The 16,461-nt window shown below is 44.6% G+C and overlaps 1 protein-coding gene across 3 annotated transcripts in view; it reads left to right on the top strand.

Moving 5' to 3' along the window:
• The window catches only part of HERC4 (HECT and RLD domain containing E3 ubiquitin protein ligase 4), a 192,147-nt gene that overhangs the window by 59,109 nt on the left and 116,577 nt on the right, over window positions 1-16,461 (top strand). For all 3 annotated transcript variants that reach the window (XM_073548139.1, XM_073548137.1, XM_073548138.1), the window contains exons 12-15: window positions 2,011-2,122; window positions 5,540-5,729; window positions 7,629-7,801; window positions 7,904-8,023. In XM_073548139.1, the coding sequence (XP_073404240.1) occupies window positions 2,011-2,122; window positions 5,540-5,729; window positions 7,629-7,801; window positions 7,904-8,023 (595 nt within the window). The remainder of the gene's footprint in view (window positions 1-2,010; window positions 2,123-5,539; window positions 5,730-7,628; window positions 7,802-7,903; window positions 8,024-16,461) is intronic.

The raw sequence follows: 16,461 nt of genomic DNA, 5'->3' as shown, positions 1-16,461 counted from the left end.
GACAGGTTAAATCTCTGAGACAACTTTTTGTATCCTTCCCCTGAAAAGCTATGTTGAATAATCTTTGTTTTCAGATCATTTGAGAGTTGTTTTGAGGAGCCCATGATGCCACTCTTCATAGGAGAATCAAATAGGAGAACTACTTGCAAGTGGCCACCTTAAATACCTTTTCTCATGATTTGATACACCTGGCTATGAAGTTCAAAGCTCAATGAGGTTACAAAACCAATTTAGTGCTTCAGGAAGTCAGTAAAAAGTAGTTAGGAGTGTTCAAATCAAGAAAATGATAAGGGTGCCCATACTTTTGCACCGGTCAAATTTTGTTTAAATGCAGATTGCACATTTTCTGTTAGTACAATAAACCTCATTTGAATCCAGAAATATAACTGAGTACATCAGTTATTAGATATATGAAACTGAAATACCTGTTGCAAAAACCAAAATTGCTATTAAGAAAAAAGGTTAACATTAATAGGGGTGCCCAAACTTTTACATATGACTGTATGTTGTTTTCACAGTGACTTCAGTGGTGTCAACATGTCAATGCTAAAGCCAGAGATTGGCTGAAGCTGTCATGTGTCAGCATTTCTTCACTGGATCCCGGTAATCAGAGATCATCGGGGAACCAGGGAAGTGATGGCACAGGAGCGGCAATGGATTACGAAGGTAAGTAGGACTTCTTTTTGTTACTTTTTTACTATTTTATCAGTTAAAGGAGTTTTCCCATGAACAAAAGTTCATTTTAATCAATAGATCTTGGAATAATAATTTTCACAATTGGATGTGTTTAAATAAAATGTTCCTGTGCTGAGATAATCTTATAAATGTGCCCCTGCTGTGTACTGTGTAATGGCCGTGTCTGATCAAACCACAGCTCTTGGTTAGGTGAGGACGAAAAAAACAGTGTACAGACATTACAGCATAGGATTGCAAACTATTATTTTTGTTGGGGATAACATTTCCCTGCCTGTTTTTTAACAATGTTTCACTTTCAAGAATAATATGCTGTTTCTGTCTGTATACTCTTTTGTGCCCTCCCCCGCCCAGGCGCTATGGTATGATCAGACCATGTTCCTGCACAGTCAGACACAGCCATTACACAGTACACAGCAGGGACACATTTATAAGATTATCTCAGTACAGGGACATTTTATTTAGCCACCAATTATGGAGGTTAATATTATTCCAAGATCTATTGATTAAAATCAATTTTTATTTGTGGGAAAACCCCTTTTAAAGTGGTTATGCAAGTTTTTTTGTTTTGTTTGTTTTTTTTCCCCACGGGCAAAGCCTTACCGACACCTGTCTTTGTTGTTGTGTTCCACTTTGCCAACTCGGAGCAGTCATAGTCTTGCCAGCTATTTGCACCCCTTATTAAATGAAAGAAAAGCCCCTTGTATAAAACTATATATACTATTCTCTGGGACAGTCATCATTCCAGTGATGATGGCGCTGTGTTTGCCGGCTCTCACGTCACATTACTATGAGCGGCCACTAATGGGCTGCGGCGTTCACATTTCCCATGGATAAAACTGTTGACTTTGGACTGGGGAAGTTCGGACATTGCAGCCCATCAATGACCACTGATTGGCTGCAGCTCTCATGTGACATAATATGACCACTAGAATGGTGCTGTCCCATAGGGCAGCATATGTTGGTTTTTATTTTGCACTTGTGGAATTACCCAGGTTCACACATCTTTTTAATTTAACTGTTTGTGTTTGGTTAAAAACTGTTTTCTACTGATATAAAGCCAAAATATCTTGAGTTATGATTGTTAATCATCATGCAGGGACATAAAATACTACTTCCCCCTGAAGAAAAATTCTGACAGCGACCCATTGGGCTTCTCATAACCTGAACTTTACAAGCCAATATCTCCACAATAGAAAGGAAAAATTTAAAAAGTAAAAGCATTCAGCTCTGCATCCTCTATTCCATGATGTGGCCAGTTTAACATGCTCAAACTTTAATATGTTGATTTTTCTAATTGGTATTATGACTTTTTAGCAATAATGATCATTACCGAACAAGTGCCAAGTTCTCAGGAATAGATCTGAATGCTGCCAGACTACTGTTTCACAAGTTATTGGATTCTGCACCACCACAAATTGTTCAGCAGGTAAGTTTGTAGTTAAAGGGATTGTTCATCCATATCCTAGAATCCTCAAAAATAAAAATGTTTGCTTACCATGTTATCTACTGGTCTCCATACTTCCTCTTCTGACCAGATGGGAATTTGACCACTGCAACTAATTGCTGGCTGTACCTGTGATCAACTTGTCACTGTGCACAAATGCAAAATAATGTAACTCACTAATTTAAGTTGAGACTTTAAATAGGACCTGTTACAGTATGTGGACAGATTTTGTTTTTTTGTTTTTTTTAAATCCGTAATACAGTTGCAGAGATGTGGCTTTTTCTATTAAGTTCTAATTTGTATGGATTTTAGCAAAGGGTTGTGGCTCGCACGGAGCAGCCTAAAGACACACCTGGAGAATCCTGAGAGCACCGACCCCATGTAAGGACCATAAACATTTGCACTAAATAAAAAGTCTCTTATGGCAGATTTAAGGAAGAAAGAAAAAAAAAAATGAAATGAGAATTAAATAAGTGCAAAAATTGGCCACTTCTGACTTGGTACTGAGTCCTGTTTATCCCCCACTTTTGCAAAATTACTGCAAAGTTTCTAGTCATTAAGGCTTAAGCCATCCTGGTTATGACGGGGTTAGGATTCTTTATCTTAACGCTGAAATGTCTTCATTCCGCTGGTAACAAAGTGTTGCCCAGTTCTTGTAGGTAAGCGCTACATTTATATGTAAAGAGGATCTGTCTGCAATCCTGGGGTGTCTGTTTTAGTAAACTATTTTGGTCTTCCTAAAATAACATTTCTGGGGCATCTTTTCTTAGGACTCTGTGTGGTCGTGTTCCTCTGTTATTTCTTCCAGAAATGTGTGAATAAATTGACAATTGGGTGTTACTAGTTGGGAATGTGTTAGCACACAGGATGACCTTGTCCATTTTGTGCTGGAAGTATTGGTGCTCGTTTTGTTTTTCACAGACCATTTCTTTTTTTATTTTTAACATTTAGAATTATACAATAAACACTAAGTTTACAAACTCTCAGCTTTAGTTTCCTTTCTTCCATTTTCAAAGTGAAGGGATCAGAGTAATTGAAAAAGAAAACAAAACCTATACCGGTAATTCCCCAACTACCCTCCCTCTACCCAGACATGCAGGATATACTATTTTATATTTCCAGTGTTCGCTTCTATCCTATCATTCTCTTGACCAAAGTAAGCCTTTGGATGTTGCACTTCCTTCTTTAAAGGGAACCTGTCAGCAGGATTGTGCTCAGTAACCTACAGACAGTGTAGGTCGGCGCCGTTATACTGATTACAATGATACCTGGGGTGATGAAATCTGTCTTGTGGTTGTTGTTTAATCTTTATTTGTAGTTTTCAGTTAATGAGGTTTTCCTGCTACACGGTGTTTTTGTGGTGCTTTCTTAATCAAAATGGCCCCAGCGACTGCGCCTGTGCCTTATCATGTTCTGCTTCCATCCTCTCCTAATGGAATATGGCCTTCACTTGGCCTATTATCTTTACAATCTGGAATAGAGTCAGATAACCGATGTTTTAACAACCAGCTTCTTTTGGCTACTAAACATCTTGTGTGGAATATTGGGGTTAGTTTTTCTTCTTTTGTTGTACACTGTTATGAATGAGTCACCGGAGGAGGAAAAAACAAAAACACAAGCTAAGTCCAGAAAACCGGAGAGGTTGGTAGCTAGCGGATTGCAGACCCCTGATCCTATTCACCACAACTAACAGTAGCCGTGGGGGGTTCCTACGGTGCCCTAGACCCCTCGTCACAGCCGGAGAGCTAAATAAGCCTAAAGAAAGAAAGGGGAAATCTAAACTGCCCCAGAGCAGACCCCAAAGCAATAGACAGCCCCCAACATGTATTGTCGGTGAAAAACAGATGAAAACACAAACACAGACAGGCTGAGCAAATGATGGGGCCCAACTAACTAGATAGGAAAGGACAGAAAATATGCTGGCTGCAATCGCGCAAAAAACCCTGCCAAAAATAATGTCCAACACGTCTGATAGAAAAGGCCCTGAAGTCACTAGACTTCAAAATCACTATATCAGCACTCAGGTATATTCTGAAGACAGAGCAAAGAGATCAACTGATCAGAGACAAAAATGGAGTTCAGCCCGTCCCAACCAGGGCAGGCTGAACACAAACACTAAGTAAACAGACAAAATCTCATGGAAAAATAGCAGAGCAAAAACTTAGCTTTTAGTAGACAGGAACTAAACTGGATGCCAGAGCCCAGAGCAGAAAGGATCACCAGCAACCCTGCAGGGCGTCGGCTGCCTTATATCCACTCAGAAATTCCAGATGTCCAATCACACTCCGCTTGTTCAGATGACAGGTTCTTCCCATCCAGATCAATTTCACTACCTCCTTTCACCAGCAGAGGGAGTTCATCAGACATCAGAGGTGAAGGAGAAAATGAACTCATAACAGTACACCTTCCTCACTCCTCCAGTAATGGAAAAGAAATGGTAATGGATAAAGAGGAACACTCTTAGCACCCGTATTTTCCAATATACGTTTTATGTCTTTCCAGAATTCTTGTGCTTTAGGGCAACTCCACAACCCATGTAGTAAGTCTAAATCTTTAAATTTGCGTTTTAGACAATGTGTTAGACGATTTCTCATATTTCTGGATATTGGGATATTAACGCCACCCATGTGCTTTCCGAATCTAAAGGTAAAAATCTGAGGTGCTAAACAAAGTGGTGAAATTCTGATCCAAAGCTTTGAAGAAAATCGGTGTTTTGCATACAAGAAAAATTTTGGAGGTCTGAATGAACCCTTAGACTGTGTAGGGACACAGCCTTTTTGACAAACTGGTAGTACCTAGTTGTCAATTTATTCATCAGTTTCTGATATGAATAAAAGTGGAAAATCATTACATAGATTTAGAAGAAAAATCCTCCAGATTAATTGCATAGTGAGAAGCATTAATGAAATAGACATGTCAGGTGTTGTGACAAGTCCTCTTTTCAAAGGGAATTTGTGAACAGGTTTTTGCTGTGTAAACCCTGATTCCAGCAATGTGTCACTTTCACTTACTGGACTGCAGTTTTGATAGAATCCCTGTTTTCTCTGCTGCAGACGTAGCAGTGGTCAGAATGTTAAGCTCTCCATAGCCCCGTCCACACCACTGATTGACAGCTTCATGTGTACATTGTCAACAAGCTGCTAATCACTGGCGGGAGCGGGGGTACACAGATTAGCCTGACTTGCCTGCACACGAGGCCTAGTCATCTAGTGATTATCTCCAGCTGATAAAACACTGATTGCATTGAAACTACAGCACATAGCCTAGTAAGTGATACATCCTTGGAATCAGGCTCACTTGCCCTATATTATATTTCTCTCAGATTATATAGCAAAAACCTGCTGGCATTTTCCCTTTAAAGACTTATTTTTAATCTCAGTCTAGTGTCTTTACATTTAGGTGGCTGCCAGTTTGGAAAAGCATCTAATACCAAAACTACCAAGCTCCCCACCTGACATTGAGGCTTTGAGATTGTACCTCACACTGCCAGAGTGCCCGCTTATGACTGATCCAAACAACTTTTCCTCTTTAGCGATTCCTTTTGGGACGGCAATTAATAAGCTTGAAAAGGCTCCATTAAAAGTTCTAGGTGAGTTGAGGCACGACCTCTTCTTCTTTTTGTTTATCACAAATAGTAGTGATTTTCTAATCCAGATGCTAATACCTGCTTGTTAACAGTATGCAGCTTAGTCGTATCCTCTAATCAATTTAATCTAGTTGGTAGAATTCCACAAGGTTATTGGAAAGGACGTTTCTTCCGAACTTTCACCAGTAGGATATTGGGGAACGATTTGTATATCTCAGCTCGAGGAAAAAGGGTCATCATTGCCCATTAGACTACTATGCATGGTGGAGTAATGAACCAGGGCCAAGCATTAAAGTGGGTTTCTTTTAAAAAGTCAAAATATGGCTTAAACTAAATAAAAGATTTTTTTCAATCCTGCAATATTCCTGTGCGAATGTTTTTCAGGTCAGCTGAGACTTTGCAGCCTCCTGCTCTTCTACCTCTTTACCTAGTCTCTCTATATCTCTACTCTGTGTGTTATGATTCCTCAGTGACTGACCCCGATGTCTTTCATAGGTGTCATGTTTTTCCAGTGAGTGCACAGATGGTCCCATTCAGAGGAAAAACGGACTGAGTTTCATCAGTGATTTCAGTCAGTTTCATCAGTTTGGTCCGATTGTCATCAATATTGCTTGTGTGTGAAAAAGAAAAAAAAACTTTTCCCTAAGGGATAGGACACCCCCACCCACCCCCCACAGTTCCATATACTTGCATTGCTGATTTTTATCTGATGCTTAGATCAAAATCAGACATTTCTCTGCAATTTTGCGCAAACCACTTTGTCTGCCGAAAATCCTAGCCTTTTGAATGACCCCATTCACTATTATAGGTACGAGTTCCATCAGGGAAAAACGCAGAAAACATTTGTATGCAAAAAAACGGATGTCTGAGTCCTTAGTTATTGAAATGGCCAAATAGAGAAAGGGACAGCTGATAAATTAAAAAGTTATTTTATTTACAGTAATTTTATTGCAAGAATGACATTTCAAGAATCTGTCCAGTAGTTTAAATCATGTTTTTCATAGCTTTCAAAATCTTGACAGCTCCCTGCTATAGAAAATACTACGCTTTGATACTTTATAGGTCGTCAAAGTTTTGTCAAATGTTTCTTAAATGTGTTTTCCGGTACCTTTTTTTTTGTTTGATGACCTTTCTCCAAGGATAGGTCATTAGTATGAGATTGGTGGGTTTCTGACTGCATGGACCCCCAGTCAGCTAGTATGACCTCCAGCAGATGTAAACCGTGTACGGAGCAGAACACCGCAGCTCCGTGCCTGATGAGTGGATGTTGTCAGGTGCTGCAGATCAACTCCTATTGAAAAAAAGCTGATCTGCAGCACCTGGCAGCAGCTACTAAATATTGCACAAAGCTGCAGACGTTCTACGCTTTCCATCTCTGGCCACTCACCGTAGGTCATGTTAGCTGATCGCTGGTGGGCATCTGAAACCCCCCAATCTTCTACTGATGATCTATACTGAGGATAGGCCATCAATATAAAAGTACTGAAAAAACCCTTTTGAAGAGGTTGTGCACTACTTTATCATTTATGGCGTGTCCCTAGGGGATAGGTCAACAATATCTGACCGGTCGTGGTCCGACACCCGGAACCTCTGCCGATCAGCCGCCCTCGGTTTCAGCAGCGGTCACTGGCCGGAACTCCTCAATTGCGGAGCTGTTGTGGCCGCGGCTGGGTGCTACACATCTGCCTCCTATTAATCTTATAGGTCATCAATAATGAAGTAGTGGACAGCCTCTTTAACTGTTTCCTTTCATTGTCTAATATAAAAAAAAAATCTTTAGAATGTCAAATTGTTGAATTGACTTGTTTTTTTTTTTTTTTGTTTTTGTTTTTATTATGCACGGCTTTCAAAACACATTTATCAGTTTTAAATTTTCATTATTTTCATATATCTCTTTTTTAGAAAACTGGTGGTCTGCTCTTGAAAATCCAGAATTCATGCGATTAGTGCGACTTTTTAAAAACATTGTATTGCACCTACTGAAGATTGCAAAAACAGGAATTCCTCATTCGGAAAGAAGAATTTTCAACACCTTTCTTAATACAGCTCTGAAAGTCTTGGAGGGTCTGCATAGGGTATGCATCACTATGCTATGCGGGCATGTTATAAACTTCCAGCAAAGTTAGCAGGTTATTTAATTACTGTATTAAAAGTTAATTTTACTCCTTTTTTTTCAGGTAAATGAAAGATCAGGACAGATTATACCTTATGATAAATTCTATATACATGAAATACAAGAATTTATAGATATCCAGAACGACTATGTAAATTGGATCCAGCAGCGAGCACTTTGTATGGTAAGTCAGGACTTATTGACTGCACTTTAACGTAAATTGTCAAAATTTAAGGTTCCCATCTCTGAATGTCAATATATGCAAGTCACTCTCCATTCATGTTTATGGGAGTTCTGAGAATTGACTGAGTACTTTGCAACTTCTCCAATTACATTGGGGGGAGACAGGTCTTATTCTCAACATGGATGCGCATCCCATAAAAATCAGATCTAGAAATACCCCTTTAAACTTGACATGCAAATTTAAACCCTTAACGTGTGCCGATGCATCTTACTCTGTTGCCTAATTGGGGGACACAGAACCTTGGGTGTTATGCTGCTGTCCACTAGGAGGCGACACTATGCATAATCTGAAAAATATTAACTTTGGCTCCTCCTCTGCAGTATACACCCCTGGACGGCGTCAGCCTTCTCCAGTTTTTGCTTAGTGTCGCAAGGAGGCACACCTTTTTTCTTCCGTTTTTTTTTTTTTTTCCTTTTTTTCACCGGAAATACAGATGAAGAAAAGTGGGTCTCCAGCGAGACTCCCGGCATGGCTCCCTCCTCGGTCCCCTAGGGGTACCCGGTTGAGGTCGAGGTGGTTTTTCCCCATGTCGCTCCCTCCCCAGTCCCTCGGGTCCTGGTTCAAGGTCGAGACCCCCCTCCTTCCCCAACCCCTTTAAGGGGTCTGGGTTGAGGTTGAGGCGAGGATGAAGACCCCCTGACGGTGACAGACGCACCCTCCCTAATCCCCCGCAGGGGGTATTAGGTTGAGACGCCTCAGGTAGGGTCGGAGATCAGGCAGCATTCCGCAGCTTCCAGGGACCCCAGGCCGGCTGAGGGATCCTGTTGGGGCCGGGGGAGGGTGCGGACTGGATGGCACAGCAGAGACAGGGCTTTTCTGCGTCCCTGTCTCTGCAACAGCAGCGGCTCCATAGCGCTTCAGGGGGCCCCCCATACAAAAACCGCTACCCCTGCTACCCCCACCGCTATCCAGTCGATCCAGTCGACCATTCTGGGGGGGGGGGTCTGGTGCAAATCCGCCCCCCCCCCCCCGCACTACCGCGCCGCTCTGGAGCCCTCCTGGGCATCAGGCTTCTAATTTAGGCCGCGGCTTCGGCCTAGCTGGAGCCACCGCCTTTTCCCCGCCCCCCCGGATGACCAAAATGACACACTGGAGTGTCATAGAAGGGGCGGATTGAGGCAGAAAGGGGGCGTTTTTACACAGCCCAGCGCGCCCTTTTCAGCTCTCCGCCCCCTCCTCCCTCTCCTCAGAGCCCCGGTGGCCATTTTTTCTGGATGAGATCCAGGAAAGGAGCATCACAGCGGTCTCCGGGGGGCACAGAACTGGGATCTGTCGGCGCTGGACCTAGGGGCACACCGGTGGGGTAAGCTCACAGCTGGGTTCTCATTACTCAGCTGTGAATCTATACTTCCTATAAGGCTTTCTGTGGGTTCCCTCTGCGTAGCCACCCCTGTACGATCCCTTATAGCCAGCCTCTGTGCACTATGCCGGGCTCAAGGAAGAGAACCAGGCAGGAATGTTTCTATGCATTCTGTACAGCCTGCAAAGCCACGCTCCCTAGTGGCAGCACGTATCCGCACTGCCGGGACTGCATCCAGAACTCTGGGTCAGAACCCCAGGGAGTCCCTACTGACGCTTCAGTGTCACAGGCCACGCCGGAATGGGCAACTCAGATGTCTCAGTCTATGTCACAGTCCATAGACAACCTAACTGCTACATTACTGCAAGCTCTGCAGAGTCGGGCCCCGGCTATGGACGGTACACAGCAAACGGACAGCTTGTCTCAGGAACATGCTGCTTCCGACTCTCACAGACGTAAGCGGACCCACAGGTCTCGATCACCTGAGTCGCACTATAGCACAAGGTCGTCCCCCTCTAGGGAGAGACAGCGTCATTCCAGGTCTCCTGGGCAGTCCCCTGCCACAGACAGTGCAATTTACCACAGGGATCCCCCACCACAGAAGACCCCCGCCCCAGGTCGCCCTCCAGGGATCACCTTAGCGAGGCACAGGATTCGGAGGGTATCTGTGACTCCGACTCCAGATAATGAAACGGTCAGGTCCGTGGTACCTTCTCCCCCTAGCAATACAGCGCTAGTTGAGGACATAATTTCTGCCATTCATCGGGTGCTAAAAATTCCAGAGTCGCCCCCGGAAGTCCCAGAACAGAGGATTTGCTTCGAAAGTGTTCAAAAACCACCTAAGGTCTTCCCTAATCACGATGAGTTTGAGAAAATACTTACCAAACAGTTTGCGCAGCCTGACAAAAAATTCGCTAATCGCAAATATTTGGAAGCGAAGTACCCCTTCCCACAGGAAGACACCAAACAATGGGCAGATCCACCTGAAGTGGACCCTCCGGTTTCTAGGCTAGCAGCGCAGACTTTACTCTCTCTGCCGGATAGTTCAACCCTCAGGGATGCAGCAGACCGGCAAGTAGAACGCATGGCTCGTTCTATTTTCGAAGCGGCAGGCGCCTCTCTGGGCCCTGCGTTTGCTTCAGTTTGGGCAGCCAAGGCCATCCTGGCTTGGGCCAAAAAACTACAGGAGGGTCTTCAGGCTTCAAATCCTGAACTCTCGGACCAAGCGGTCCAGATGGAAGTGGTAGCAGACTACATAATTCATGCAGCCCTGGATTCCGCCAGAGGTGTAGCGGGAATAGCATCAAACGCCATCACGATCCGATGCATCCTCTGGCTGCGAGAATGGAAAGCGGATGCGGCCTCAAAGAAGTCCCTCACGAGACTTCCGTATTTTACTGGAAGACTTTTCGGCGAAAAGTTGGACACCATGATAGCCAATACCACTGGGGGTAAGAGTACCTCTCTCCCTCAACTAAAACCGAAACGCACGTTTAAACGAAGAAACCAGAAGCGATTCCGATCCTTTCGGAATTCCTCGGGCTGGTCCGTTTCGCGCCCAGTGCAAAACCGCAACCGTTCTCCACGCAGAGACAACCCACGGACGCAGCAGCGACCGGACAGGGCTTGGCAGTCGAAAGCAGGCCAAGCGAAACCCAAGGGAGGAAAACCTCAGAACTTCACTTCATCATGACTCGAGACCTCCGGAAGACACCCCACCAGTAGGCGGCCGACTTTTACTCTTTCAGCAAGTCTGGCTGCCTATTACAGAAGACAGGTGGGTCAGGGAAATAGTGTCTTCCAGATACAAGATAGAGTTCACTTCCGTTCCACCGAACCGGTTCTTCCTTTCTGTTCCTCCAACACCACCAGAAAAGGCTCGTGTTTTCCACCAAGCGGTTTCCTCTCTCCTTCAATCAGGAGTTGTGGTGCCGGTTCCCGCGAACAAGAGATTCCGAGGATTCTACTCAAATTTGTTCGTAGTCCCCAAGAAAGGAGGCGGCGTCCGACCCATACTGGACCTAAAACAGCTCAAGAATTACGTACGGGTCCGTCATTTCCGCATGGAGTCCCTCCGGTCCATCATTGCATCCATGGAGCAGGGAGAATACCTCGCCTCCATAGACATACAGGATGCGTATCTCCACATACCAATTGCTCCCGCCCACCAAAGGTTTCTCAGGTTCACGGTCAACCAAAACCACTACCAGTTTGTCGCCCTTCCGTTCGGACTCGCCACGGCTCCAAGAACGTTCACCAAAGTCATGGCGGCCACCATGGACGTCCTGCACTCAAGAGGCATCCTAGTCGTCCCGTACCTGGACGACCTCCTCGTCAAGTCTCCCACTTTCAAAGACTGCGAGGTCAGTGTCTCAATCACTCTAGACACTCTGAGTCACCTGGGATGGCTAGTCAACCTACAGAAATCGTCGACCATCCCAACTCGGACTCTAACATTCCTGGGAATGGTATTCGACACCACCAGGGGCCTGGTGCTCCTTCCCAAGGACAAGACACTGGCCATCCGTCTGGGAGTTCGCACACTCCTTCGCAGTCCTCCTCGATCTCTCCGGTTTGCCATGAGAATCCTCGGCAGGATGGCAGCAGCAATAGAGGCAGTGCCATTTGCCCAGTTTCACCTCAGGGTCCTTCAACTAGCCATACTCAGATCTTGGGACAGGAACCCTCTCTCCCTCGACAGGGAGTTCAGGTTGACGTCATCAACCAGGAGGTCCCTGCATTGGTGGCTCAAACCAAACTCGCTTACACGAGGGAAGCCATTCCTCTCAGGACAATGGAAGATCCTGACTACCGATGCAAGCCTGACAGGCTGGGGGGCGGTGCACCTACATCACAGGGCACAGGGCAAGTGGTCACCGAGGGAAGTGACATTGCCTATCAATGTTCTGGAAATCAGGGCCATTCTCTTGGCACTGAGAGCATTTCATCACTTGCTTGCAGCCTCGCACATACGGATACAGTCGGACAATGCCACGGCTGTGGCATACGTGAACCACCAAGGCGGGACCCGCAGCGCCCAGGCGATGAGAGAAGTGGCTCATATCCTCCGCTGGGCGGAAGACACAAGGTCGGTACTTTCTGCGGTACACATTCCAGGTGTAGAAAACTGGGAAGCCGACTTCCTCAGCAGGCAAGGAATGGACTCGGGGGAGTGGTCTCTCCATCCCGAGATTTTTTTACCAGATCTGTCAACGCTGGGGAACCCCGGATGTGGACCTAATGGCATCCCATCTCAATACCAAGGTTCCCAATTTCATGGCCAGGACACACGACCCGCGGTCGCTCGGAGCGGATGCCCTGGTCCAGGACTGGTCCCAGTTCCGACTCCTGTACATTTTTCCACCCCTCCCCCTAATCGCCAGGGTCGTGAGGAAGATCAAGCAAGAGGGAGTTCCGACCATCCTTATCGCGCCAGACTGGCCCAGACGTACTTGGTACGCCGACATCGTCCAACTTACGGCAGACGCCCCCTGGCGTCTACCCGACCGTCACGACCTTCTGTCTCAAGGTCCGTTCTTCCACCAGAATTCAGGGGCTCTCAATTTGACGGCATGGCCCTTGAAACCTGGATTCTAACCCAGGCAGGTTTTTCACCGGCAGTCATTGCAACTATGATCAGGGCAAGGAAGCCTGCCTCCGCCAAGCTCTATTATCGTACCTGGAGAGCTTTCTTTTCTTGGTGCGAATCTCATGGACAAGTCCCACTCCCTTATTCCCTCCCGAAGGTACTAGGTTTTCTTCAATTGGGCCTAGATGCCAAGCTATCCTTAAGTTCGCTTAAGAGTCAGGTGTCGGCGCTTTCAGTCCTTTTTCAAAAGTGCATTGCTATTAAACCGCAAGTAAGGACTTTCATCCAGGGAGTTTCCCGATTGGTTCCTCCCTACAAACGTCCGCTGGATACGTGGGACCTCAATCTGGTCCTGACAGCATTGCAAGCTCCACCCTTCGAACTTCTTAGAGGAGTTCCACTCTCCATTCTGTCTCAGAAAGTGGTTTTTCTAGTGGCGATCACCTCGTTACGCAGAGTGTCGGAATTGTCAGCACTTTCCTGCAGACGGCCTTTCCTAGCCTTTCACCAGGACAAGGTGGTTCTCCGCACGGTACCATCCTTCCTTCCGAAGGTTGTGTCCAACTTTCACCTTAATGAAGAGATTTCACTGCCTTCCCTTTGCCCGGTTCCGGTTCATAGAGTTGAGAAGGCTCTGCATACGCTTGACCTCGTCAGAGCATTGCGGATTTACGTGTCCAGGACTGGACCTTTCCGGAAATCTGATTCCCTCTTCATTCTTCCGGAAGGTAGTCGCAAGGGGTTGCCGGCTTCCAAGGCTACCCATGCCAGGTGGATCAAGTCCACCATACATGAGGCCTACCGACTTAACAGTTCCCCTCTTCCGGCCGGTATCACGGCACACTCTACACGGGCAGTAGGGGCCTCCTGGGCCATTCGGCATCAGGCTTCGGCACAACAAGTGTGCAAGGCGGCCACTTGGACTAGCCTACACACGTTTACGAAACACTACAGTGTTCATACCCAGTCCTCAGCGGATGCGAGCCTGGGTAGACTGGTTCTGCAGGCGGCAGTACCCCAAGTCTAGGGGACTGTCAGCACAATATTCGTCCACTGCTTCCCACCCAGGGACTGCTTTGGGACGTCCCAAGGTTCTGTGTCCCCCAATTAGGCGACAGAGTAAAGGAGATTTTGGTGTACTCACCGTAAAATCTCTTTCTCTTAGCCTTTAATTGGGGGACACAGCTCCCACCCTGTTGCCCTTACGGGCCGTTGTTTCCTGTTGAGTTCTCATATTGTTATTTGAGCTCGTACATAGTATCCTTCTTACAGGCATGGTTATGTTATTTGGTTACGTTCCTCCTTATGCTTTGGCACAAAACTGGAGAAGGCTGACGCCGTCTAGGGGTGTATACTGCAGAGGAGGAGCCAAAGTTAATCTTTTTCAGATTATGCATAGTGTCGCCTCCTAGTGGACAGCAGCATAACACCCAAGGTTCTGTGTCCCCCAATTAAAGGCTAAGAGATATTTTATGGTGAGTACACAAAAATTTCCTTTTTTACGTTAGTCATTTCTATTAGTTAGCCTTTATTCTTCAGCGCCCCTTTTTTACATCACTGAGCAATAAGGGAAGAGCTCCCCGTATCATCACTGATGATGCAGAACTGCAAATATCAATGTAGTTTTCGTTGGGGAGTTCACAGGATTCTATGAACTTCTTACCAGCAGCGCAGTACACGTGCAGTTCTTCCTTTTGGTGGTTTGAAAAAAATGTCCTCAGAATCACAGACCTATACGGTGTATAAAAGCATTCTGGTGTTAGTGCCGCATAAAGTGACACGTCCAATTTGAAAAAACGGGGCTTAAATTGGCTTGGTCCATGCCATGAAAGGGTTAAATTAATGTAATATCAGGATTTTGTCTATTATCAGGTGGCAATAAAATCTTGATTTATTGGTTGTACACTTTGAGCGATTACAATTAGTATACAGGGTTAATGAATATTATGGTGCTTTTTTAAGTGATTAGCAAAAATAAGCACAATAAATCTAACACCACCAACTCCTACAGACTCTCCTTGGACTCAATGTTCTCCAGAATAGTACACTCTTCTGAATATTGAAGTGTTTTTTTCCATTATAATTTTGTTAAAAAAAAACCCCACTCATCTACAGATCTATTGCATATTTACATAAATAAAGGGATTGTGCACATTTTGGGGATATTTTATTTATTTTTTACTTGAAAGTATTTTGGGCTAAAATTATTATTTTTACAATCGAATGTCAATAAAAAAAAATTGCATACTTTACCTTCTAGATAGCCTCTTTTTTGCAGTGTCTATTGCTGGCTGCAGAATGAGTTAACTGAGAATCCATCATTGAGCTGGTTCTGATGGTAGAATGTAACTTTTTTTTTTTTAATCATTTTTGAGCACCTTTCAACTGATTTATGACCACAGTCCACATCAAAGATGAATGTGCAGAGAAATAAAAAGCCAAATGGTGTAAAATTTGTAATCTAATTGCAAGAATGAGTTTTTGTCTCAAATGCACACATTAAAGTGAAACCAATGTCCCCAGAGATGGACAAAATACCTGTTTTTTAAACTTTTTAAATCTTTGTTAAAAATACTCCCAACCAAAATCTGGAGTTACACAATTAAGATTTCACCACGGTAAAGCTCTATATCATGCAGGAGAAAAATAGGTGATATGTTTCTTTTCACAAGGGTATAAAACTACATTTAGTATACATGTAATTGAAGGAGTACCGGTTATTTAAATAAAAACTAGGTAATATTTCATTAGACATAGCTAGCAACCAAACAACTTTTTTTCTGGTCTATTTTGCTGTTGTAAAATGAATATATCTGCAATAATACTACTTTGCTGCTTGGAAAGGATGAAACTAGAATGCAAGATCTCAGTGTTTGATTAAAGGGAATATGTCAGCAAGTTTGTGCTATGTAATGTGACATCACCATAATGTAGGAGCAGAGACACTGATTCCACTCATGTCACTTGCATGTGTTTTGCTGTTTAAATAAAATCGGTGTTGTATCAGCAGGGAATTATCACTGTAGGACAAGCTTTCTCGTGCCTCCTAGTCCAACCATACTCCCCCTCCCCAAAAACTGATTAGCAGTAGCAGTTTTCTGTCTACAATTGACACAAAACCGTTAATCAATGATGTGGGCAGCGTTGCACAGGCCTCAGCCTGCCAAGCTCTGATAGATCTGCAGCAAGGAAAGCTATGATTATATCACAACTGCTGCACCCATTAAATTGTGTGACACATCTCTGTAATCAGGGTTTCTGTCCCTACAGTACATGCTGGCATATTACATAGCCATAAACTGGTGCCAAATTCCTTTTAAAGGAGTACTGTCTGCCACATTGAATCAGTTTTTGCTCAGTAAATGCTGTAATGTAACGGATCAGTAACTGCTGTTTTAATGCCAAAGGTGGCGCTCCTTTAGTTAAGGCCTCATTCAGACGTCCATGTTGCACGGTCGTTTTTTTATCTGTTATCTTTACGTATACAAC

This window comes from Dendrobates tinctorius, unplaced genomic scaffold, assembly GCF_039654945.1.
Source record: "Dendrobates tinctorius isolate UK_male_01 unplaced genomic scaffold, ASM3965494v1 ptg000156l, whole genome shotgun sequence".
Lineage (NCBI taxonomy): Eukaryota > Metazoa > Chordata > Amphibia > Anura > Dendrobatidae > Dendrobates > Dendrobates tinctorius.
This window is presented reverse-complemented; position numbering and strand designations above follow the sequence as displayed.